The 27,443-nt window shown below is 41.6% G+C and overlaps 2 protein-coding genes across 2 annotated transcripts in view; both read left to right on the forward strand.

Annotated features, from left to right (window-relative positions):
- Positions 1–4,917: 4,917 nt before the first annotated feature.
- On the forward strand, positions 4,918–11,237 carry sephs3 (selenophosphate synthetase 3). The gene is made up of 8 exons (XM_085260812.1): positions 4,918–5,323; positions 6,016–6,119; positions 7,353–7,460; positions 7,630–7,784; positions 8,858–8,948; positions 9,519–9,618; positions 9,802–10,014; positions 10,108–11,237. Exons 1-8 carry the CDS (start codon positions 5,047–5,049, stop codon positions 10,350–10,352), a joined length of 1,293 nt encoding a protein of 430 aa, XP_085116938.1. The 5' UTR covers positions 4,918–5,046; the 3' UTR covers positions 10,353–11,237.
- Positions 11,238–12,884: 1,647 nt separating this feature from the next.
- The window catches only part of ap4b1 (adaptor related protein complex 4 subunit beta 1), a 46,279-nt gene continuing 31,720 nt past the window's right edge, over positions 12,885–27,443 (forward strand). Inside the window, exons 1-6 of the mRNA XM_085260807.1 lie at positions 12,885–12,995; positions 13,169–13,286; positions 23,201–23,425; positions 23,505–23,635; positions 23,791–23,938; positions 26,976–27,261. Of these exons, the coding sequence (XP_085116933.1) occupies positions 13,174–13,286; positions 23,201–23,425; positions 23,505–23,635; positions 23,791–23,938; positions 26,976–27,261 (903 nt within the window). The 5' untranslated portion in view covers positions 12,885–12,995; positions 13,169–13,173. The remainder of the gene's footprint in view (positions 12,996–13,168; positions 13,287–23,200; positions 23,426–23,504; positions 23,636–23,790; positions 23,939–26,975; positions 27,262–27,443) is intronic.

The following is a 27,443-nucleotide window of genomic DNA, read 5'->3' on the forward strand; positions in this document are numbered from 1 at the left end:
CAATATATTTTATTTTATAGCTGGATTTATTGTGTGTTTCATAACAATCACTAAGCAACTGAAACAGCTTCAAGAAGGTCAACAGAGAGAAAATGGTATTGTTGAAAATTTTCTGAAGGACACTACCATCAGCGAGCACTCAATGTGGGAACAGCCTCGGTGTTTTTTCTTCCTTGTTTGTACCGGTATTTCCCCAAAACACGTGCTGATCGAAGTTATTGATAGTCTGGTGTAATAATTGGCCTTAATTGTAATTGTGCAGAGTTTGTGTATTTTTTTTTCTTTTTTTTTTCTTCACAAAACAGCATTATGAGATGTCACTGTGGAAACCGCTCTGATTGTTTCTTAACCTCGACACAATTTCGGCATAGTCACACCATTGCTTCACACGTTAGACTCACCTTGCCTTTGTTTTGCGTCATCGTAAATGCTTTCTCGCAACTATAAAGAAACCGTTTACAACACGTGTCAAAGTCAAGGCCCGCGGGCCACATCCGGCCCGGCGTACAGTGTAGTGGAGCTAATGTGGCTGTAGTTAAGGAATTTAATACGGTAAAAAAAATACATTTTTCCTGGCCAAAATATATTTCAAATATATGGTAAATATGTTGTATTTGTGATGCTCAAAGAAATATATTTTTGAAATTGAAAATATATTTTTTTCAAACTGAAATACATTTCAAAAGATATTTTAGGGTGAAGAAAATACATTTCCAACCTTACGGTAGAATGTATATCAAAGTATCCTTTATTTAAAATGTATTTAGTGCAATAATGATAATAATAATAATAAAAGTAAAACATGTCTTATGTACATCTGCAAAAAACAGTTGGATTCAAACAAAACAGTCAAAGGTTTAGCAAGAATTAGGTTGTTTGTTCATTTGCTTACAGTATTTCACATTACACAATATCTCACTATAATGTGGCGTTAACTTGACTTTGAAATCATCTTTCAGTAATACAGTAAACAAGATACAACAACTGCTATGTTCACTTTAATTTTTGACAATATATACAATATAGTAATTAAAGGAACACACTCCACTTTTTTTGGAAATAGGCTCATTCTCCATCTCTCTCAGAGTTAAAAATGCAGCATCTTCTTTCTAGATCCGTAATAGGGCTCTGGAGCGTGATCTTACCGGATGGGGCGTAGCCAGGATTTTTGGTCGAGGCGCCATATCAGCAGGCCAAACAAATGCTTGCTGTGTGGTCGGTTGTGATGTTAGATTGCACAACCGGCAAGGAAATAAGCTTGAAAATGGACCCTCTTTTCATTGTTTCCTCACCTGGAAGCATCATGAGGGAGCTTATGTATCGGATGTTACCAAAAGAAGGCGTCTAGCCTGCATAGCAGCTGTGAGACGAGCTGATATCCAGTTCTCTACCATCCCCAGATATCTGTTGGTGTGCTACAGTATTTTCATTCTGGTAAGTTCTAAATAAGTTCATATTACTGTTTATAGCCTATTAGTTTTATTTTCAATGTGCTCTGAGGTCATAGCAAATTAGAACAAACATCATAATGAGTGATTTTGCAGAACTACCTTCTATTTATAGAGTTGCTAATTATTTGGCATTATTGCAAGCAAACCAGCCTATGAAATGGATGAAACAAATCCTAACTGGTTTCCAACACTACACATGGGGCACTGCCGGAACCTTTGCTTCAAACTACATGCTGCATACCACCATGCCAATCAGATTACATCTTCCATGTGAGGGTGAAATGGTGACCCTCCTGGATAAGATGGCAAAGGTTTGCTGCGTTTTGGTGAACATGTGCCCCAGTGTGGTAGTAAAACCAGGGGAAAATGCTCTTGTTAAATACTCTTAAAAGTCTTGTGCTGTATAGTGATACATTTAAAAAGAGACAGTAAATTACAGAATGCTAGTAGTGGGTGATATTATTTAAATGCTGTCATGATTTTATGTGAACATTTTGTCATTTGTAAACTATAAACGACATGGATACTACATTGTAACTGATGTGATGTTTTACAACGTGGTTGTAATTTTAAAAAAAAAGGTAAACATTTATTTGTTTCTTTATTCAACTTTTGAACAGTGTTACTTAGTAAGTACATATTCAGTAAATGCAAATCATTTATATAGCCCCCTAAATGCAACATTATGGGTTATTCAGAACAGAACTATGCTTGGAAAAATATTTTCCCATCTCTTGAGACAACTCCTCCACAGTAGCAGGTGGAATTTTTCTTTTTTGAGGACGGCTTCTTTTACCTGTCACTGCAGATGGTCTGTTTTTGTTTTGATCCAGAGCCCTTTTTGGGCCGCTGAAGAGTAGAGGTCTATCTTATGGCCAACCACTGACAGTATCTTGGCCATATTACCCAGCAAAACCCAGTATGTAGGTTCATCTGTAACAGTCCCTGTGACACGGATCAACACTGTTGCTTCTACTTAAACAGAAGAGCAGCGACATGGGTGCAGGTCATACAGGTGCAACCTTCCCTGTGATGCTCACAATGACCCATGGCTGCAATGCTGGTTCATTCAGTCTTTGAGATTTCAGTACCTGAAACACACAAAGACAAGGTTCATTTAAAGACAAGAACTTTAATGAGCCACGGCCGACACAGATGTGTTTAATCTACTTTCAAATACATTTATAATTAAAGCTGCAAGCAGCGTTATGAGGGCCCTCGCACCCCCGGCGTGTCGAGCCACGCCCAACACCTAAAACCAGCACCTCCGATCTGATGTCACATTGATGGAATTCATGCATTTAACCACCAGCTAACATTTCAACTCATTCATTCATGATTAGTTAGTCGTTCCACTAGGTGGCACTCTAACCATTATGTACAAATGGCATAACAAACATTTCCGAGCTCGAGTCTCATCACGCCTATGAGCTTTGGGAGAGATTGGACATTGTGTCTTTGAGTGACAGCAGATTACTGCTTTTTGGCGAGTGATTGAAACTCTACGTGCCGCCATGACCACCCCGTTTCCCTGAATGTAAAAAGCTTCGCAATTTAACATCACAAAGGTCTTTAGATTCCACACACAGGAGATTGCATCAATCTGATGAAATCCCTTGGAGGAGTTCGTCAAAGTATGGTGCCTGAAAAGATGGGAAAATGTTGCCAAAATTACACATTAACTTTAAAATGGCTGACTTCCTGTTGGATTTGGGATATTGCTCCAAGAGACTTTTTTGTACATCTTATGATCTTCCATAAGCTTACCAGGTTTCAGACTCATAGATAAAACACAGAGCAGGGGCTGATATTTTGGAATTTTGTAGGGGGCGCTGTGGAGCCATTTTGCGCTATTCAAGGAAAATGGTTACATAACAACAAAGCCTTCATCACATTGGAGGCGTGGGCCAAGTTTCAAGCCTCTATAAACTTTCCAAGCCCCTCAAAAGTAACTTCATCTTTCATGTTGAACAGCGTTGCCACCAGGGTGCGCCGTTCAGTTTAAAGTCACATTTTTTACACTGAAGCATTACGAGGGACTGTTGGTGATATTCACCGCTTTTGAGGTGGCCACGATGAACCTGTGAAAATCAGTACAACAAAATTAAAGCCATGACATTTCCTGTTGCCACTAGGTGGCGCTGTCCGTATTTCCGACAATGGGCACATCAATCTGTTCAGGGCGGGTGTGACATCATGCCTGTAAAGTCTGGTACTGATCAGACTGGATTTCATTGAGTTATACTAATTTGTTTCTTCATGGCGTGACATCAAAGTTCGCCATGCCACTGGGGTCACACCCTTTTGCGAAAAGTCACAGTTTTCACTGTAACCCAAGACCAACTCCTTAAGGCTTTCCTGGAGAAATTTGAGGCTGCAGATGTCACCCATCACTATACTGTACCCCAAAGTGTAAAACATGACATTTCCTGTTCCCACTAGGTGGCGCTGTCCTTGATGTCAAATATGGCAGTTGAAATATGTTCAGGGGTGGAGCCTTATCATATGTGTTCACTTTGGTCAAGGTCAGAAAATGTATGACAAAATGAGAGGCAATACGATTTTCATGGCGAGTCATCGAAATTCGCCATGGCGCCACGGCCTCATAGTATTGTGAAAACTCAAAAGCTCCGCAATTTAACATGGCACAAGGGTGTAGTTGACACTGTCCAAATTTGAAGCGTATAGGACCAAATGCCAAGGAGGAGTTCGTTAAAGTTCGAGGCATCGAAACGGTAAAATCAGAGCCAAAATGTCACATTCAATCCAAAATGGCGGACTTCCTGTTGGGTTTAGGACATTGCCATAATAGACTTTTTTGTTCGACTCTGAACGTTATATAGGTGTACCGACTTTCAAACCTTTAGGCCATACCCATACCGGGGGCTCGCGTTTTTCATTTTTCTAGGTGGCGCTACTGAGCTAATTTTCCCTGGCCAAGTCTGAGAACATTAAAATACGTAAATTTTCACCAGACCTGTCGCGTGTGCAAAATTTCATGAGTTTTCGAGCATGTTTAGGCCCTCAAACGGCCAATTCATTTGCCGAAATAATAATAATAATAATAATAATAATAATAATAAACAGAGCAATTACAATAGGGCCTTCGCACTGTCAGTGCTCGGGCCCTAATAATATGCAGAATAATAAATCCGACGAATAGTAACAAGTGTGCCTCTTTACATAGGCACACTTAATCAGTCTGTGGTCCTATTGCTTGACTGAGAAACACAGGGAGAAGCCGGAAGTAGAGTCATCACCTACAAAATAAAGCGTTTTCTCTAGAGCTCATTCAATTTGTTGCCCCTTATTTTTTTCTGGTATAGTGGTAACAATAAATCAAATCCCCAAGTTATGCAACAAATGTAGTATTTGGAATTTTTAAAAACATTTTGAATGCTGTTAGACCTGCTGAATCGCAAACGATTTTATGGTGAAAATAACACCAGGAAGTTCCATTTATGCCGTTTAACTTTTCCAAGGTCTTCCGTTTCACGTACCACTCGCTAGCCACACGCTCCATTCATCCGTGTGCCTGTGTTCACCGGTGTTATACTACGCAGCTGGTATTGTGTGGGAGAAGAGGGCCACGAGCATGTCAGGCTCAACTTCCCCGCCTCCCACAGTGGAGGCTGTGGGCACTGAGGGATGTTTTCCCCCAGGATACAAACCGTTCAAACCCGAGGAGCACGGACTGGAGCGCGGGTTCCGCCTTACAAGCTTTTCGGAACTGAAGGGATGAGGCTGCAAAGTCCCGCAGGAGGCTCTGCTCAAACTCCTGGCGGGACTGGAGCCGGACCGGGCCGACGGGACAGGGAAGGCCGGAGACCAAGCTTCGGAGTTCGGCCAACAGCTACCTGGCCCACGACTAGGTAAAGGACAAATTCGAAGTTAGTAGAGCTAGCCATTATACTCTAAAACCCAAGTTAACGTCAGTTAGCTAATGCAACTGTTGCTAACCTAGCTAGCTTGTGTTTACTAATGGCAGCTTATTTGACAGAAAGCAATGGGCGGAAAACACTTTAAGATTCAAATACACACACACACACACACACACACACACACACACACACACACTATATTGATAGCTAAAGCTACCCATATAGTGCTTAGCTTTAGCTTGAATAGTGCTTTAGCTTGGCTAAATAATTAATAATTAATACATGTAATAGTTAACTAACCAGGCAAGTATAGGACACGTGTTTTGCGAGTTATCAAATTACCACACGGTAAGTATGAGTCAGCAGAAATGTCTCGGATGCTCTGAGTGCGAAGTTCGTGCAGATAGTCCAATGTTCCTGTTGTAACTGACTTGCACACTTTCTAACTCCGTGTAACAGCAATATACAAAGTTACACTGAGTAACCCCCAAAGATTAAAACAAATTCATGTAAAGTTCAGACAGTGTCAGGCAATTCCGTGTAACAGTCCCGTAATAACTAGACTACTAAATTTGTTTAACTGCAGTTAAATACGGACTACCAAAAATAAAAAGTAGTAGTAACACAAAATAAGTCAACTTTTGTTTGCTTGTCTTGTCCTCATCCTTGTGGTGTGTTTACAGGCATAGGGATGGACTCCGCTGTCATTCCTCTGAGACATGGAGGACTGTCACTTGTCCAGACCACAGATTTCTTTTACCCTCTGGTGGAAGATCCATACATGATGGTGAGTTTACTAGCATGCATTTCCCGCCACTAAGCATTACTACACAGTACATGGGCAAGGAGGGAAAGCTATGCAAACAACGTAACAGGATAACTTGCTGATAATTAGGCATCTTTGTTTAAAGTGACATCTTTTTTTTTTCTTTTTTATAGTATTATAGCAGTATAATAGGAGATTTTAGCCCATAAAACCAAAACCTCAAATTCAATTCAATTCAATTCAATTCAATTTTATTTATATAGCGCCAAATCACAACATAAGTCGCCTCAAGGCGCTTCATAGATACAGAGAAAAACCCAACAATCATATGACCCCCTATGAGCAAGCACTTTGGCGACAGTGGGAAGGAAAAACTCCCTTTTAACAGGAAGAAACCTCCGGCAGAACCAGGCTCAGGGAGGGGCGGCCATCTGCTGCGACCGGTTGGGGTGAGAGAAGGAAGACAGGATAAAGACATGCTGTGGAAGAGAGACAGAGGTTAATAACAGATATGATTCAATGCAGAGAGGTCTATTAATACATAGTGAGTGAGAAAGGTGACTGGAAAGGAAAAACTCAATGCATCATGGGAATCCCCCGGCAGCCTACATCTATTGCAGCATAACAAAGGGAGGATTCAGGGTCACCTGGTCCAGCCCTAACTATATGCTTTAGAAAAAAGGAAAGTTTTAAGCCTAATCTTAAAAGTAGAGATAGTGTCTGTCTCCCGAATCCAAACTGGAAGCTGGTTCCACAGAAGAGGGGCCTGAAAACTGAAGGCTCTCCCTCCCATTCTACTTTTAAATACTCTAGGAACAACAAGTAGGCCTGCAGAGCGAGAGCGGAGCGCTCTAATAGGGTGATATGGTACTACAAGGTCATTAAGATAAGATGGGGCCTGATTATTTAAGACCTTGTATGTGAGGAGCAGGATTTTGAATTCAATTCTGGATTTAACAGGAAGCCAATGAAGGGAAGCCAAAACAGGAGAAATATGCACATATTAAATTATTACTTATTTTGTCCAAAACAGTACTGCAGACTATAATATCAAGATTTAAAAAAAAAAAAAAAAAACACATCGCAGGCAATTAGACTGTGATACTGTGATAAAGCTTCCAGCTCCTTCTGTTCATTAGTTATGCCATTGGCAGTTTTTGGTGAGGATTTCTGTCTTTGAGTGCCACCTATCTATGGGAGCTTTGTAAAGCTAACAGTCACATGACTGTTACTCTCTCTCCGTTTGTCTTACAGGGCAGGATAGCATGCGCTAATGTTCTCAGCGACCTCTATGCCATGGGCATCACAGAGTGTGACAACATGCTGATGCTACTGAGTGTCAGCCAGAAGATGAATGAAAAGGTAGGATTTTGTGTGCTGTGTTGAGTCAGTCTCTGATGTGATTATGAAGTGGGGGCTGTCAACAGATTTGTGTCCTTGTAATTTTCATAAACAAATGAACATTGATTAAAGCTAGCATAAGCGCTTCGTTGATAGTTTATGGTCATGTGTTTATGCATGTGTGAAACAGGACCGTGAGCGCGTGATGCCGCTGATGATTCGAGGCTTTCGTGACGCAGCAGAAGAGGGAGGAACTTCAGTGACAGGTGGACAGACTGTGATAAATCCCTGGATCATTGTGGGAGGAGTAGCATCGGTCGTCTGCCAGCCTAATGAGTTCATTATGTGAGTACCTGAAACAGCTTTACTTTACTATAGTTAGCTCACCCCAGTCTGTCAGTGGTGCAGTTCTCCTTAATTGAATTCCAGTTTTAAAAGCACCGGTTTTGATATCAGTGATGCAGATTGGTTGGTATTACATCACTGTTAATGTTTATTTTAATTGGTCAATTAGAATTTCACCTCATATTTATTACATTTTTACAGACCTCTTTATGTCCTTTTGGACCTGATCTTCCCTTTTCCCAACTGTTAATGCAATCCTACCTCTGTAACAAGGAAATCAGGGTCATAATTAACACTGTTAACAAACCTCCAGAACCCCTGAAACTACATTGAATTGTAATAATACTTTAACATTTTGTGTTCAACTGTGGCCACAGATTTACATTTTCTTCTTGGCAGGGATGATGCATGTGCATGACAAATGGAGGTGCACATGCGTTCTTAATGTAATTATCAAATAATACCAATAATGACTGGGAATACAACAAATTTGTTATTTTTAAACTTATTCGTGACAAACTTATCAATATCAGGCTTTTCTTGAGAGTCTTATATCTACATTTAGTTCAACTCCTGACATAGCTAAGCCAGGTCTCTACTTAGTTCTAGATAGAGTGGCCTTCAACTCAGTGTACTTCAGTGTAAAACAAGGACTACTGCAGTCCAAGTAGGTGGAGTTGGAGTCTGCCTCACAGCAGGACAAGACCTGCATAACTGAACTAGCCAGGATGCCTGGGGAGGAAGGGCCACATCCAGCTAAGCTTTCATAACAAGAGTGAGGGTGTTTGAGCAGCTGTGAAACATGGGGGACCACACAAGTCAACTCTGTGTTGTGAGACGCTCTGCATTCTTATCTCTTACAGCTACAATATTCTGGGTATGACTAACTTTTATTGCTCATCGGCAATAAAATTCTATTGAACAATAAAAGTTCTGCCAGTGCCTCATTAGCAGAGATGCCTGTGAAGACAAAGAAACAAAGACCTTTTATGAATAACGCATTATGAAAGGTTGTGACTCACAAAATGCAAAGATTTGCATGTTTTATGTTTACGTTTTGTTTTATTTTCCAGGCCTGATGGGGCTGTACCAGGTGACGTTTTGGTGCTGACCAAACCTCTGGGCACTCGGGTGGCTGTAAACGCTTATCTGTGGATCGATCAGGTTAGCCATTCAACTGTGTTCACAGAAATATTAAGTGTAATGTTGCCACAGGAAACCAATTGAGAGTTTCCTTAGCTGTGTGTTTGGGATCATTGTCTTGCTGAAACATCACCCTCGTTTCATCCTCATCCTCCTGGTAGATGGCAGCAGACTTTTATCATGAATGTCTCAGTACATTTTTCCTTTCATCCTTCCTTCAGTGTTATATGTAGTGTGGTAGCTTTGTTGGCTAGCTGAAAACAGCCCCACACCATGATATTAATTGGCACTTGGTTGACAATATCTGGTGAGAATTGCATGCTGACACATTTGGAAAAATGTTTACAAGAAAGACAATATGTATTGGTTACTTCCTGGTCACATGAGCTAAAATTGCTCCAGTTCTTTGATGAAACGCCCAAGACTGCTGACAGGGTTTGTGTCCGTGTAACAAAAAAATGTTTTGTTTGCTAACAGTTCTCCTTCCTGCAAAGGTTCACAGCTGCCATGTGTGGGTCATTGTGCATGTAGAAATGTATAAAAGCACTGCTTTGAAGATTAATTATCTTGTTGTTGTTTTTGTTTTACCAGCCTGAAAAGTGGAACAAGATCAAGCTGGTTGTCACCAAAGAGGAAGTTATAGAGGCCTATCAGGAAGCTATGTTTTCCATGGCAACCCTTAACCGCACAGGTACACTACTTTGATTAAGATCTTGAGTCGTTAGTGGTCATGCAAATGTATTATTAGTTAACTATTTAACTAAATAATGTTTAAATTACAGTTAGCAGACTTTATATCAGCTGTTATTGATTAATTTATTTTCCCTTTTCTTTCTTGTGGTTCTACTCTGGCTCATTCACATTTTGCCTCCAGCGGCGGGTCTAATGCACAAGTACCAGGCCCACGCTGCCACAGACGTGACTGGTTTCGGCTTGTTGGGTCACGCCAACAACCTGGCAAGACAGCAGCAAAACGAGGTGGCCTTTGTTATCCATAACCTTCCAATCATAGCCAAGATGGCTGCCATCAGTAAAGCCTGCGGAAACCTGTTTAACCTGCTTCAGGGCACTTCAGCTGAGACATCCGGTACAACCAGTGACATTAAACATGTGGTTAAATTTGAATAAATGCAGTATTTAAAGCTAGAAACTCACATCCCTTCTCCCCCCTCTTCTCCAGGTGGGCTGCTGGTGTGTCTGCCCAGAGAGCAGGCAGCCAAGTTCTGCTCAGAGATGAAAAACCTCAGCTCCGGAGCAGGGGGTCAGGGGGCGGTGGGCGGAGCGTGGATTATTGGTATTGTGGAGAAAGGCGACCGCCATGCTCGCATCATTGACAAACCCCGCATTATCGAGGTTCCACCCCGAGGAAGCCAGGCAGCAAATCAGGAAAACAGCTCCACCAGCCCTGACCCCAGTGTGTCATAGACACTGTCACCCTCTGACACTGTTCTGGTGTGTGTGTGCAAGAGAGAATAAGTGTGTCTATGTGTGTATTAATTGTTGTTCATCCCATCTACCTTTTCTGTCAAAAAGTTGACAGTGCACAGACCAAAACCCAGTGTCATGTGATCCACTGAGACAGGAAATGGACCACAGGCTGCATACATGTCCAGCTTTAGAAGGAGCTGCTAAAACATGGTGTACTTCTCATGTTTCATGTTGTAACTTCAGGGCACAATGTACTGCCTCTCTCAGCATTATTTTTCCCTGTTGCCTTTCATATAGAAAACTTGTTTTATATGATTTATCAAAATCATAAACAGCTTCTGGAAAATGAGTTTCAGTTCTATAAAAAAGAAAAATACTGAATCATACTTGCCCAAAGTAGCAAATAATGAGGTGTAGGTGTGTGTGTGTGTGTGTGTGTGTGTGTGTGTGTGTGTGTGTGTGTGTGTGTGTGTGTGTGTTAGTTATGGTTGGATTAGGGTGATTTATTTTAGGATGTATGGCTAACATTAAATGTGTTAATTTGGTGACGGTTTACTGTGGAAAAGAAATGATGTATCACTCCTAGAACCTGGCTCTGCCCACGCCATCCAGAGGAAGGTTTGAGCAGCTTCCTTTGGGACCTGTTGGGCCGTGTTCAGATTGTCCACCTGGGTCAGCAGTCGCCTGACCGCCCAAGCACAAAGTCCGCCCTTCCTTGTTAATGAAGCTCTGCCTTTCAAACCCCAACCAGCAGGGCCGGGCAGAGTGGATGTTTGTCTCTGGATCAGGGATTGGACTTTCAGTGCTGGAGGTCTAGTGCTGTCTGTTTGTAGATTTCTTGCTTTTCACAATCAAATAAACCCATCATCAATTTAGACCAAAGTGCTGTTTGGGTCTTATGCAACTGTAGTGTGAAGGCACGTTTTTATTTTTACACCAAGAAACCTTCACTGAAAAGTGCTAAGAATAACATTGAAGGGGTTTGGAGCAGTCTGAAGCCTGATCTTTTGCCTCACAGGGATTAGTACATACAATGAGTTCATTATTTGAACCTTTGGTCATGTTTAATACAAGCATACACCAGTCGTGTCAGGACTGTACTGCCGTGTTGTTAGTATCAGTCATCCTGCTTGCTAGTATACTTGTAATATTAAGCTGCTCAGACAGCTCCTCCATCACTGGTGTTGACTTGGACATTCAGACAACGTCCAAATTCACAAATGTTAATCTCACATCATATTCATTTCTAGATTAATAGCTACTCCAGCATTTTGACATTGAGACCGTTGACCCATTTTACTTTGTGGGACTGACACACATCCATCACTACGCATGTGCCTCATTTAGCATGATCTTGTTCTGGAAGACAAAAAAAAAAACATCCACTGAGACCTACCTACCTGGAGTAAATAGAGTAGTATTGATCTACTGGGTGGATGAATATATGCAAATGCACTGCTAACAGTTTTTCAGTTAAATTCTGGATTTTGTCATCTTCAAATGGCTGCATGCGTAGAAAGTTATAGCGGCATACGGCCTGATTTACACTGGGTTACCAAAGTGATCTGTGTACAGATAGCTGATCCATGCATGTTTGCATGTAAACCTGATGCTGTCTGAGGGATTTCCATGGAAATCAGTGAGTCCCTCCCTGGACAACACAAGAATAAGTTCACAGGAGTAGGTTGAATTTTGGTTATTTTTAAATCACCTTATTTGTGCCACCATTTCCTGCATAAACATCAGTGCAGGATAAAACCAGATGAAATGTTCTGGACAGAAGAGACGCATTACAAGTTTTCTGTAATTTCAACCAAATCAATTTAAAGCAAAATGTAACAATATTGAGTGAAAATCATATTGTTTTCCCCATTTTTTCCATAACCAACTTTGAGCATCAGCATCATGGGATATATCAGTTTCAATAGGAAAACTACAAGTTAATGTTTAATGTAAAGGAACTGAGCTCTTGCTGCTACTCTCCTAGCTTCTGACTTTCCACATTTGCATCTGGACCAACATTCATGTGCATGATTTAAAAAAAATATTTTCTTTTGATTATAGCAGTCTTGTCTTAATTATTTGAGTTTATTCTTATGCTATACAAAGTCTGATTATCAGCCAAGAGTAGAAAAGGACTGTATGGTCCCAGACATCCAGGGATGAAATATAGATAATTTAGTTTAATAGTTGGTTTGTGGATCTACAAATTTGATCTTTTTTGCTGTGTGCATTTACTTTTCTGTTTTAAACAATACTATGCTTATAGAAAGAATGTAACAAGGGTCACTGAAACTCAACAGTTTCTTAGGTGCCTGCAGTGGTTTAATCCAGCTCTGCTCTAGGCAGTTAAATCTATAAGACTGTACCCTATGTCGGTCTGCACACGATTAACAACCACTGTCAGATGGAGTAAATGGAGTAAAGCAACATTTTCCACCGAAATATAAACAAAGTATCAGATAGGGGAGAGTATTACCTTTGTCGTGCTATACTCACGCCAGCCAGCAGAGAGCAGCGTGGGATTAAAACGAGAAAAACAACACTGAAGAAGAAATGCGGATGTGTAGAGGGAGTAATTATTCTAGTCCTTTTTGTTGTGTTGTTACGGATGAACTTCGTCCTTCAAAGTGCTAAACGGTAACGCTTTTAAAATGAACAAGTTCATGTGTTACTGGGTCATATAAAAGCTTTGCGTTTTATCTCACCGGCTGAACGCTGGGTCACCGGCTGCGTTATCAAAACAACAGCCAGAGGTGCAGTTGGACCTGCTTGTTACTGACAAGCAGAATGATGTTTTTTGTGTCTCTTAGCTACCATGCCTTATCTGGGCGGGGAGGAGACGGTGAGGGAGCTGAGGAGAGCTCTGTCCAACCCCAACGTCCAGTCAGACCCGCTGCGGTACAGGAACACCATCCTCAAAGTGATCAGGTACTCATCTCATCCCTCTGCTCAGCCACCAGGCGCTGCGGTTTGCCTGCAAGGTCGCATTCATCTGTCAAACGGGGCCGGTGTTCCAGATCTACTGGCGTTTAGATCAACTGGCGTTGGTCGAACAGATGTGTGGCAGTCTTGCGTTTCAGGAGCTGCTACCGACAAACCAGCAAAAAAAACGCCAAATGTGTCATCTGTGACACTTGTGAGGTTATCTCAAACACACTCTGTCAGCAGAGGTGGGACCAAGTCATTGTTTTGCAAGTCTCAAGTAAGTCTCAAGTCTTTATCCTCAAGTCAAGTCTCAAGTAATGTCAGGCAAGTCAGAGTCGAGTCTCAAGTCACTGGTGTAAAAGTCCAAGTAAAGTCACAAGTCTGAAATTTTGAATTTCAAGTCCTTTCGAGTCTTTAAAAAAAAACGAAAAAAGGATGTTGCAGTTATGCTAAATGTAAATATTAGACCATGTAATTTTTAAATCTGTGTTTTTCTCAACACATGACAAAATAGTGAACTTAGAAAATATACACAAATTGTGAAATTGCACCTCTTTAAAATGCAGCTCAATTAAACCTAGCTCCAAGAATAATTTTCACTGACAGTTCTGCGATAAGCTGCATGTTATTCTTGGATGCGCTTGTAGGACCGGCTTTAAAATCGCATGACAAAAATATCATACACATTAAAAAAAAACTGCATCACCAACGTAGCCTGGACAACATTTGCTAGTTAGATGAAGTCAGCTATCTCATCGTAGCATATTTATGTGCATATTTATAATCATACGGTTCTTGGAGTGAGTGCACACACTCATGAAGTTTAGTAACTTCAGGTCACTGCAACAAGCCCAGGTACAGTTTACCGACGGATGGGTGCAGGACCTTGAAATGCACCGTGTAGAACGAAAGACCATCGTACGTATCATAAGTTTACCAGTCTCACAAATCGTCGTCATAAATACACATTCGTTAACCGTTTATTAATAGGACCTTTGAGCTCAACGGTAATTAATTAGTAGTGGAAATAATTTCTGGTACGCATTACAGAAATGTAGCAGTGACAATAATATTGTATGCTGTAATCGTACTGGGCAATTAGTGATACAAAACAACTGTTTTATCCTGTGAATAAAAGTATGTTTTTGTCAATGTACCATAATAACAGAAGCGAAACACAATATTGTGTCAGGACAATTCACTATTTATGCACAATAAACAAAGGAGCATAGCGCGACAATTTCTGTTCAGCGCCAGACTTGCTTGTAACCTATATCACCAATTATGTTATGAAAATGACGCATTAACTACAACAGAAGACTGACCTTTGTGGGAATGCTTGGAGCAGACTAACCTGTGAGCTGGAGTGTTCTGGGACGTTATATTTGGTCTTTGAATGGCTGCGATCCAGGCCATCCGTCGCCTCTTTGTTACTTCGGAAACATGGCTCGAACAATTTCTCTTAAACGTCGTAATCCAATAACAACCGATTTCTTTACCCGTCGGCTTCCCGTGGCTGTCATGTGACCGGCTATTGCAGTTAATAATACAACAGCTTCTTGCCATTTTTTGTGTTTCTTTTTATCGCTGTATAACTGATTTCAATTAAAAGCCTGCGTGCGCTAGTACCTCTTGCCACGAGTTCCCAGAATCCTTTGTGGTTCTACCCCAGAATGACATCACATTTTCAATCTCTATATGCATGTTACATTTTATATTTGGGTTAAAATATCAAGTCTTTTCAAGTAAACCAGTTCAAGTCCAATTCAAGTCCCAGGTCATTGGTGTAAAAGTCTAAGTCAAGTCACAAGTCTTACAACATTTTTTCAAGTCAAGTCTAAAGTCATAAAATTAATGACTCGAGTCTGACTCGAGTCCAAGTCATGTGACTCGAGTCCACACCTCTGTCTGTCAGTCTTGATGCTGTTGAACAACAAAATGTTTAAAAATGTGGCGAGTTTACCTGGCGATATCCTCATGCGCGACGCAATTGCGAAAACAGCAAACAATTAACACCACGCCGATGTTGTTCACGGGACAGCAAGAGTAAACGATCGGGAGACTCTTGTCGTCGTTATCGTTCCCCTCGCACGGTTTATTTCTCCGAATTCAGCGTTTTTGCTTCATAACTACAGCGTGCTGTTTACTTTGTGCACTAACATGGAGTCGAGTCAACCAGCGCCACCTCTGGCCAAGTGCCACAGCCTACAGCCAGATCAACTTGTGACACACATCTACACCACGTTTGAATTCGTGTCATGCACATTTGTACCTTTCAATTGTGTCTGTTTGTGCGTCATGCAAATAAACCTTTGAAATGAATGAAATGACACTAATATTTCACTAGTGTTGTAGTGTAGTCGTTAGTGTAGTCTGCCTGTGTCTTTTCTCTGCGAACAAACATTTTAGAGTTGGTTGTTATATACAGTCTGTATAAGTGTGGTTAATCTAATAAACATTTGTAAGGAGATGGCAGTTACTGTGAATTCACAGCAGTTACACAGTGATTAGTAATAAACAGCCAGTGAGAGTGAGTGGATTTAAGAAAGTCAGTGACTCAGGTGTGTCGCTTGGTTTGTCATCTGTTTGTGAGACTGGAGGAGACGTAGAAATCCTTTGTTTTAAATCTTAGTTAGGAAGGTTCCTGTTTGAAAACAAGCACTCTTTGTGAGAAATGCAAGAAATACATCTGCAGAAAGCACACAGTTACATTCTGTCCATCATGTGGACAAAATAGAAAATGTTGAGCATTGAAAAACTGAGAACGTTGGGCAAGTTCAAAAGAAATGTGTTTGTAAGAACGAAAAACCAAATTGTTCCTAAAATAGTTATGGAAAGTCTAACTGTTGTATGTCTGTGTTCTACATGTTTATCTAATGGAAAATAAAGTTGCTATTGTTTTATTGCAGTTTTTGGATAATTCTGAGTGGATTTACACAGTACGGATCTAAATGACCCGCAACAAAATCAATGTCAATTGTTTGTTCTTCAACTTAATACAAGGGTTAATTTCCAAAACTTGCTTATGATCTTCAATTTGTAGCAGATCCACTATCACACAGCAGCTGGAGCAGTCTCCAATGGAGGTCAGTCCACTGCTGCCACCTGTGGCCAAGTACCATAGCCTACTACTAGATTAACTTGTGACACATCTGCACCTGCTGCTATGATCACATTGAGTAGAGGCTGAGTGGCTGCACTAACCCCTGGTACATCCAGATCTACCCACAAACATGTTGACAGATACAATCCCGGCAATGTGGATTGTCAACACTGAAAACAATCAGTAAGCAAAGACAACAGGGATCAATTTCTTCTGTTTATTTAGCACCCACAACATTTGTAGTCGCCTTTTGTAGAAGCTTCTCGGATGAGAGGTGAAACGTCTTCAAGCAACTTAAAGAAGTCCAGACGCTTTTCTTTGCAAGCTCCTTTGACTACGATGACCTGGATGACTGAGAACCTTCACAGACATATTGCCGTACATTTTGGGAGGAACACCCTTCAACTGGTGCGGGAGTATGAAAGGGAATCAAGGAAACTAGCGGATTATAGGAACCATCTCCGTTTCAACCTAAGATGTAGACAAAGCAGAGTTGTTCCTAAGAGCCTGCGCCTTGGATCCACTGTCAGGGGATACAGAGCAGACTTGATTCTACAGAGAGCACAAAATCACCTTTTAAGTGAAAGGATAAGACAGGTCCATTTCACCATAGATGCCCTCCAGATCAAGATCAGCCAGACCCTGCAGGAACTGGAAATCCTTCTACCCTCTCCAATCTTAGAAGAGGTTTACAAGTTTGTGGACAAGGCTCAGCGGGCCCAACACTCTAAAGGAAAAGAAAGACAACGCAGGAAATTTCACACCTTGCTTTCAAAAACACACACTCCTCATCCTGAACCTACACAACCCAGAGAAGAAAACACACCTGAAGTCAGTCAGGAGAAATGGGTTAAGAACTTTTCAGACAGGATTCTCACTGAACCTGAAAAGAGAGTATTAGCCAAAGGACTCAATTTTGCCATTTCTCCACAAAAGTTGCCCATAGTGGACCTCATCACAGCCACAGAATCTGCCATACGGATTAATAAATTATCACAGACAGAAGCAGAGCAAATCAGGATGAAAGTCTCAGCCACGCTCTCCAGTGCCAAAGTCCCTCCATCCAACCAACCTCACAATACAGGAAAAGAAGGCCGTCGCTTCCCTGAGCAAAGACCACAACATCACTGTTTTACCAGCTGATAAGGGAAGATGCACCGTGGTCCTAAACACTACAGATTACCATACAAAGATCACTACTCTCCTCAGTGACAACAATACCTACGAAGCCCTAAAGCGAGACCCCACAAGCAGCTACAAAAAGAAAGTTATAGCTTGCCTTCAAGACTTTGAAAAGGACAAAATTATTGACCGCCTTACATATCACCGCCTTTACCCAGGGGATGCCATACCCTGCATTTACGGACTTCCTAAAATCCACAAGGAAGCTGTCCCACTCAAACCCATAGTCAGCAGCATAAACTCAGCCATTTATAACATTGCTAAACACCTTGCTACCATCCTTGCGCCTCTCGTGGGGAACACCCCACACCACATCAAGAACTCCACCGACTTCACCGACAAGGTCCAGAAACTTACCCTGGATCCAGATGAAACCATGGTGTCCTTTGATGTAGTCTCTCTCTTCACTTGCATACCCACCACGGAGGCCGTGGAGACTGTCAGAAAACGACTACAAGAAGACAGCTCCTTGGAGGACAGGACCAACTTCACATCAGATCTGCACACTGTTAGACCTCTGCCTCACCACTACATATTTCAAGTACAACGAAGGCTTTTACAGACAAAAACATGGCTGTGCCATGGGCTCCCCCATGTCACCTATTGTAGCCAACCTTTACATGGAGGAAGTGGAAAGGAAGGCTCTTGGCTCTTTCAAAGGAAGAGTACCCAGCCACTGGTACAGATATGTGGACGACACCTGGGTCAAAATCAAGACACAAGAAGTGGAATCCTTCACTGCGCACATTAACTCTGTGGATAAAAACATCAGGTTCACCAGGGAAGACACAAAGGACAACTGTTTGCCTTTCCTGGACTGCGCCGTGCACATTGAAGAGAACGGCAAACTCAACATCGAAGTTTACCGGAAGCCCACACACACGGACCAGTACCTCCTCTTTGACTCCCATCACCCTTTGGAACACAAACTTGGAGTAATTAGGACCCTACACCACCGGGCAGAACATGTTCCCTCTAAGCCTGAAGGAAAAAAGAAAGAACACACACATGTAAAGGAAGCACTCAAAACATGCGGCTATCCTAAATGGGCGTTCTTAAAGTCAGCAAAGAGGCACAGAAAAGAAGACCAGACACCAGCGAGGGAGGATAAGAAGGACAGACGCAACAACATTGTCATCCCCTATGTAGCCGGTGTATCAGAGAAACTCAGGAGAGTTTTCTCCAAGCATGACATCCCGGTGCATTTCAGACCCAGCAACACGCTCAGACAAAAACTGGTTCACCCGAAAGACAAAACGCCAAAACACAAACTTAACAATGTGGTGTATGCTGTACAGTGCAGCGAGGAATGCTCAGACCTCTACATTGGAGAGACCAAACAGCCACTTCACAAGCGCATGGCACAACACAGAAGAGCCACCTCCACAGGACAAGACTCAGCAGTCCATCTGCATCTTAGGATAAAGGACACTCTTTCGAGGATACCAATGTTCACATTTTGGACAGAGAGGACAGATGGTTTGAAAGAGGAGTGAAAGAAGCCATCTATGTCCACTGTGAGCGACCATCTTTGAACAGAGGCGGGGGTTTACGACACCAACTCTCTGCCATCTATAATCCAGTTTTGAGATCCCTTCCCAGACGCCTTAACGCCCACTGGGCCATCTGACCTCAGGAATTCGCATGATAAGGTGGGGCCAGGTTTCACAATGAACACACCCGAAACTCTGGCTGATTGGGACCCACACCCAGTTTCACACCTTGGCTCAGGCGATTAGAGGATCATCAGGGGGTCCTTTTGTCCCTCTGTGGGGGGTTACTCTCACTAGGTTTATATCTGGGACTCTCCACCATTTGACCTTAGAACTGAAGAAGCTTCTCGGATGAGAGGTGAAACGTCTTCAAGCAACTTAAAGAAGTCCAGACGCTTTTCTTTGCAAGCTCCTTTGACTACGATGACCTGGATGACTGAGAACCTTCACAGACAATTGAAAGGTACAAATGTGCATGACACGAATTCAAACGTGGTGTAGATGTGTGTCACAAGTTGATCTGGCTGTAGGCTGTGGCACTTGGCCAGAGGTGGCGCTGGTTGACTCGACTCCATGTTAGTGCACAAAGTAAACTGCACGCTGTAGTTATGAAGCAAAAACGCTGAATTCGGAGAAATAAACCGTGCGAGGGGAACGATAACGACGACAAGAGTCTCCCGATCGTTTACTCTTGCTGTCCCGTGAACAACATCGGCGTGGTGTTAATTGTTTGCTGTTTTCGCGATTGCGTCGCGCATGAGGATATCGCCAGGTAAACTCGCCACATTTTTAAACATTTTGTTGTTCAACAGCATCAAGACTGACAGAGTGTGTTTGAGATAACCTCACAAGTGTCACTCGACTCTGACTTGCCTGACATTACTTGAGACTTGACTTGAGACTTGAGGATAAAGACTTGAGACTTACTTGAGACTTGCAAAACAATGACTTGGTCCCACCTCTGCTGACAGAGTGTGTTTGAGATAACCTCACAAGTGTCACAGATGACACATTTGGCGTTTTTTTGCTGGTTTGTCGGTAGCAGCTCCTGAAACGCAAGACTGCCACACATCTGTTCGACCAACGCCAGTTGATCTAAACGCCAGTAGATCTGGAACACCGGGCACACATTTGCTTTTGGGAACCTGCTTACCACCCCAACCCATCCCCCATGCAATTTAAGTTAATTGTCACTGGAAAAAGCAGGTGTTAGCTAGCAGCTAACTGGAAATATGAAAGAATGACATCATTTTTGTGGGAAATTACAATACAGCTTTGTTGGTTCTGTAGATGACTGCTATTGTTGTAGATTTACGTAGATATCTGTGCACAAGGAAATCAGCTTCATTGTAAATGTGCTGGATTCCATGTTTATGAGAAATACGAGTTTGGCAGTCTTTTATTAGACATTGACTTCTATTCAGTATTCTATTCAGAAGTTATTTATTAAAATCAGAGGTAATGCTGTGTGCTTAGCTGATGGAGAGCAGGTTGCTATGGTTATGGTTAAGGATGATGGTTTAAATCGACATTATGAGCCTACACATGCAGAGAACTATAAGAACTTGACTGATGCAGAACAAGAACAGACATCTGCAAAAGCAGCAAGGACTTTTTACCAAGCTGTACACAACCAGGAGCTTTGTCGATATTCTCACAAAATTGCAAAAAACACTTAGTCATTTCATGATGAGGATTTTAAGAGTGTTTGTTGTCCACAAGGCAGCCCAGTTGAAACTTCCCACACATAAGGAGAAATGCTCAGAAGAAACTATGTGAACAAACATTCTCAGTAATGATGTTTAACAAATTGAGATACAGTCCCTGCACACTTGTATCAGTACATTCTTCCAACTGCTGACAACGAGTCATAAGCATCTAACTGTGAATAAGAAGAAAATGAGATAATCGCAGTGAAAATGGTTGTAAATTGTTGTCAGCGTTGTTAACATTTTGCTTATTTATTGTGGAAGCTCAGATTGATGAAATTCATTTTACACCCAATTGAACAGTCCCATATGTGGCTCGATTCACTATGATTCATTTTTGTGTCTTTTGTAAAGTCTCGCTCTTTGCTGTGTCTTTGACGGAAAGAGAGCTGAAGTGTTGAAACAACAGAAAAAAACAGCAAGCTACTTAATTCAACATCCCTTGTGTTAACAGATGCGTTAAACTGTAATCACTTTGTGAAACACTGGTGTAGACTACATATCATAAACAATCTGGAAAGTTAGGCAACATTAAACAAATACATAAAACTATACTAAAAGTATGGATTCTAGTAATTCAAATACAATTTAAGGATCATGAAAAATACACGAGAAACATCAAAATGGAAAGCTGTGAGGAGATGGACCCAGGAAAACAGGGCTCTTTTTTTACATTGGCTTCATTATTAAGACCCCAAAGTTCCATTCGCCTTTTATATAAATAATATTGGAAAGGAAAGTGAACATATAAGCATTATACAACCCCTAGGTACCAATCGTACCCCTCAGTAGTAACACTCTGTTGTTTTGACTAATACTCCCCTTTGTTTCAATGGCTTAAGACCAACTAGGACTAGTGACATAGCACTAACATCACTGCTGACTGGGGGTTTATCATCCTGTTTTCACTACGAAGCAGTAGATCATTTCAAGGAAAGACGTAAGCTGAAGGTTTAAAGTGGACTTATTCTGTTCCAATAATGAATGTTGATCTTAAACACTGGGCAACATTAAAAAGAAAATTAGGTCAGTATATGAAGATATACAGTACTGTGCAAAGGCTTGAGCCACCCCTCATTTCTTTATATTTTGCTTTCAGGCACCCAGACTTTCTTGTATGTTTTTTAAACAATATTTCACAAGGCTTTCTGACGTGTTTTTTTTAGACCTCAACTTCCTCTTTACTCATTTCCAGTCCAGTCCGTGTACCTCACTGTTTTCAGAGGGTTGTTTGTTGTTTGTTTTATATTATATATATTTCTTATCACTAACTTATGAAGGAAGCATTAAAGCATAAAAAGATGCCTAACTGAAGGGATGAATCATTGTGTCTGCACATAACTGACAACTTAGTAGCAAAGGCCTAGTTTGTGCTTTGTATTCTTTGTATTCTTTAGGCTCTTTTTTTACTAGCAGCCTGTTGCAAAAATACATAATTTGTTCCAATTTGTTTGTTAAATTTACAGAAATGCCAACAGTAACAGTAACAGTAATTCAATTTTATTTATATAGCGCCAAATCACAACATAAGTCGCCTCAAGGCGCTTCATAGATACAGAGAAAAACCCAACAATCATATGACCCCCTATGAGCAAGCACTTTGGCAACAGTGTTTGAAAGACATGAAATAGTATTTTTGCTCTAATGAGGTTAAAACTATTAGCCTAAAACTATCTCAAAGTGGCGTGCAGGCTGTCCCTAAAGAAACCGAGGACAAAAGCAGAAGTGGCAGGCTTAAGAAATACTGTCTACCGCAGTTGAATGGTATCTGAAAACATGGTGGAGGCTCTGTCATGGTTTGGGGTTGCATTTCAGCCAGTGTGTTGGGGAGCATGCCAGAACTGATGGAATTATGAAGACAGAAAAGTACTGTCAGATTTAATCTACCGTGCAATACCATCCGGATAGCATCTGATTGGCAGTGGATTTGTTTGTCAGTACGGCAATGATTCCAAACAGAGTACCAATGCAGTAAAAACAAACCTATAGAGAAAAACACACAATGGAGCACTTGCTTCCCTAGAGCCCAGACGTGAATATTATTGAAGCAGTGGGGGATCATCTTGATATAGAGCAGAACAAAAGACAACCAGCTTCCAAAGGAGAGCTTTGGATCTCTTTCAAGAAGCCTGCAGAAATATTCTTCTCTGCACTCACATGTTTTTGAAATATCTGGGCACTGACAAAGTTGTGTTAGTAAGAAGACTATGTTAATGAAATGTTTGTTAAATGTGATGTTAAAAGGTTTTCCTGTGTCCTATCATTTCCTCTTGTTCCATGTGTCTCTTTCTTTGTTCTCTTTCCCCATTTTTCATTTTCCTTTAATCTTTCTTTCTCTATTTCAACTCTGACTGTCCCCTCCTTATTCATTCCCGCTTTTGTCTTTCTTCTTGTTTATCTGGCCCCCTTCTACTCCCCCTTCCATTTCAGGACCATGTCACAAGGGGTAGATGTGTCTGGCCTGTTCAGTGAGATGGTGAAAGCCTGTGCCACAGTAGATGTAGTCCAGAAGAAATTGGTTTATGTCTTCCTGTGTTCCTACGCCACTTTAAACCCGGAGTTGTCCCTGCTGGTCATCAACACTCTGAGGAAGGACTGCCAGGATCCAAACCCAATGGTCCGCAGTCTAGCCCTCAGGAACATGACCAACCTCAGGTGAGCTGTTGTACACAGGGACCTCAGTGTAAGCTGCCACATCCACTCATGACTGGTTTTGAATGTGTCTGTGTGCCAGGTTACCCAGCCTGGTGGAGTATGTGGAGCAGCCTCTAACAGCAGGACTGAGAGACAGAGCAGCCTGCGTACGACGTGTGGCTGTACTCGGCTGGGCCAAATTGCACAACCTCCATCCTAGCTCTGAGATAGGTGGGGATTTTTTTATCCCGTTAACACAGTTCTCTTCTTCTCTTGCAAGAAAGAAGAAAGTTAATCCCATCACTATTGATGTATCAGCAGGTGTGTTTCACTTGCTGATACATCAGCGTCATGTACAGAAACCTCTTGTTTGTGATTCTTTCCAGATGCAGCAGTGGTGAATGAACTTTACAGCCTCCTGAGGGACCCGGACCCCGTGGTGATGGTGAATTGCCTCCGAGCTTTGGAGGAGATCCTGAAGGAGGAGGGTGGTATCGCTATTAACAAACCCATTACCCACCACCTGCTCAACAGGTTGGTCCACAGTTAAAACATCAGATGAAATGTGGATACATGAAATCTGTCAAAATAAGGATGCTCTGGTATGCAGTTTATTTTACTGTTAGTGCTGAACTGCATTAGGTCTTTGATTAATTTCAATGTGAATTTTTTAGGGGCGTGCCCTACTGTTTTACCTTTAGGAAAAGTAGGTAGCTGAAGTGGTGGATGGTGACACATCTAGAAAACTGTGAAATTTCACCAGAAGAAAACTAATCCCATCACAGGAAGAAGTTAAAAAAAGAGGGGGGGGGGGGGTAAAGAAGGAGAGGGTTGAAGAAAGCCATTAATTTGTTTCTAATGTTTTTACATTCTTCTCTTCATCTGCTACTCAGTTAATGGGGAAAAAAGGCATTCTGTCTTCTTACTGAAATTGAATTCATTTTTTGTCTAATGAGAGCCTTAATCTGCAGGACTGTCTGTGTGTGTGGCTATCATCCAGCCTTCTACAGATAGCTAATCATATCAGCAGAGCCAAATAGCTTCCTGTTAGACTTCTGTCTAAACCAGCATTATAGACAGGAAGAGCAATGTGCACATAAATATATTTCCCTGCATGTTTAACTATTGTAGCATAGCATAACACTGGCAACGTCCAGGTGACTTTCCTCAGCCGTATGTGCTACCAGGCTATTTTGTTTTATTCATTTTTGTCAGTGACAGCAAATTTCCACTACTGGCACTGGTGAGATGTAAGAACTTGCCCAGGAACTGACCCTAAATAATCACGCTTATAAAATCACATTTTATTCCATCACCTAACATCAAGATTATATTTTGTCCTAACATAGAAACTGTATTTGAAACTGATTTCTCAGTGGCAAAATGAGTTCGTAAACTATAATGAATGCACATCACATTATCAGTTTCAAACTGATAATGTGTTTTGGCTGAAAGGTAATACTTATGTTTGAGCTGAGCAGCTGTGGCTCACATATTACAGTCTGTCTCTCCTTCCTGTTTTTGTTTTGTTTTTTTCCCTTTCCTTTATGGTGTTATGTGGATAAAGGCAGTATGTGTAGTTTGTAGTTCATGTAAGTTTCGCTACTTGTTTTGTTACGCTTAGTGCAGACCTTCCCAAAGTGTGGGGGGCGCAGAGCCATTGCAGGGGGGGCGCGGTGTGAAAAGGGGAAAAAAAACAAAAACAAACAAGGCTTGGACACTGCTAGCACGGGGCAACCACACAAACGCAAAGCAGGAGATGAAGCATAGCTGAATATGTTTCCAAACCAACTTCATTTTAAGCCAAAGACTAGAAAATATGGTGAAGCATATTTTCTGTTAAGGGTTCAATATTGAGGAGGAGAGTAAAAACAACCATGGTCCAGAAGAGCTTGGTCAAACAATCGATTTTAATGACCACACGCAGCGTGGGGAGATGTACACTGCAAAACATCAGCTGTAGATCTCCGCCCAAAAAGACACTTCAGATTGCTTTTGATTCATCAGGGTTAACGCCCCCTCATGCATCATCAGATACAATACATGCATACGTCAAATCAAAACCACAATGACTTTTAACACAGTTTGAAAAGAACATTGTCTTCGTCTCCACGGCAGGTGCTTCCTGTCAATCTTCTGACTCTCGTTTCTCCAAAACCTCGGGCCATGCTCTGGAACAAACTACCAATTCTGCACACACAAAAATGCAGTTGCAAAAAAATATATCTGAACTCTCACCTAGAACATAAGCCTACCTATAGTGTGTGTGTGTGTGTGTGTGTGTGTGTGTGTGTGTGTGTGTGTGTGTGTGTGTGTGTGTGTGTGTGTGTGGCTCGACCTCACACGAACTTTGTTTTATGAGAAGAGAGGCCAATTCTCATGTGCATAATAACCTAACTGAAACTATATCTGTAATATGTTGAATAAATGTTTTAATCAAGAACCTCTACTAAAAGCTTAATCAAAAGATATAAATGAATAAAAGACAATAATTAATAACCTGGTTATTCAAATAGCATCATCCAAACAGCTCCTCAAAGTAACTTTCACTTTCACAAGCACGCTCTGCAAAAGCCTGCGCTTCCTGTCTACTTTGGCACAGAGTGTACTCAGAGTTAGGGCCTTCTTTTATCAGAATCAGCACATACACATTTAAGATTTATAACAAGCATTCAAAAGCATTTAAGATTATTGATTTAACTCAACAGTTTAACGTGGTTATAACTGCACCTGTAATAAAGGCTAATTGGGTACCAATATGTTTAAACATCTGAATACAATATCAATACTGTAAACTGTATGATTAATGCAATGGTAATGATGATGATTATGATTATGAACCATAGCAGTAAAATAATTTCCCTGATCTCCACACTTCCCTTTGGCTTCACCTGCACAAGTGCCAAGGTAGGTCTACCCTGCAGAATTGGTCTTTCCTTCGTCTGGAGCAGCGCTGGGCTTTTCAAATCACGGACAAACCGTATCCCACATTCTTGATTTTTAGTTCACAAACACTTGTTGTAATGACTAACTACTCCTGACATTTTGGAGATGTTTGCTCTTTATACAGTAACGTTACAGTGGGATACAAATAATATCAGGCTCATCCTGCCACGATTTGTTCCCCCGGTTCAAATCACGGACAAACCGTATCCCACAGCTGTTTATGTTTTTAAACCCATTTTGCACAGAGAGACATTTTTTGAAAAATGTATTGATAGCAATGTTGAACATTACACAGGAAATAAACAACTACATGTAAAATAATTACACCGTGACACCCCTGCCTTTCTAAATGGAGGGACAGAAACTGTGTGTTTATATGTAAGCGTGTAAAACCTGAAGATAGAGACAAAATACTGTTAATCTGACTATCTGCCATTCTGCAATTCCTCTCACGTAAACAATAACGTGTTGCACAGCGTGACGTGAAAAAAGGCACATTTTCATGTAAAACAAAGGGGGGCCCAGCAAAAATTTTGGGAACCACTGGCTTAGTGGATGTGTACAGTGCTATGTTCAAAATAAATAAAGACACTGTTAGAAAAAAAAAGTCTGTCTTTCCTCCTAGGCTTAAGGAGTGTGACATTTGGGGTCAGTCTGAGGTGCTGAGAGTTCTTCAGCGCTACAGGCCCCAGTCAGAGGACGAGCTCTTTGACATCCTGTCCCTGCTGGACTCGTTCCTTGTAAGCCCCCACCCCCCTGTCATGGCTGCCACCCTTAGCCTCTTCCTGAGCATCTCCTCCAACCTGCCCGTCATCAGTCTGGCGGCCCTGGAACGAGTCAGTGGACCCCTGCTTGCAGCCTGTGGGAGTGGTTCCAGAGAGATGAGGTTTGCTGCCGTCTGCCACATACAGGTCAGTGCAACTAATTTAAACATGTGAGTGGATTCAAAGGAGCTTGCAAAGAAAAGCATCTGGACTTCTTTAAGTTGCTTGAAGACGTTTCACCTCTCATCCGAGAAGCTTCTTCAGTTCTAAGGTCAAACTGAAGAAGCTTCTCGGATGAGAGGTGAAACGTTCTAGGTGAATGTGTAAAC

This window comes from Mchenga conophoros, linkage group LG20, assembly GCF_057382185.1.
Source record: "Mchenga conophoros isolate Kocher_MC1m ecotype Shallow Benthic linkage group LG20, M_conophoros_male_GT1.1, whole genome shotgun sequence".
In the NCBI taxonomy this organism is placed as follows: Eukaryota; Metazoa; Chordata; class Actinopteri; order Cichliformes; family Cichlidae; genus Mchenga; species Mchenga conophoros.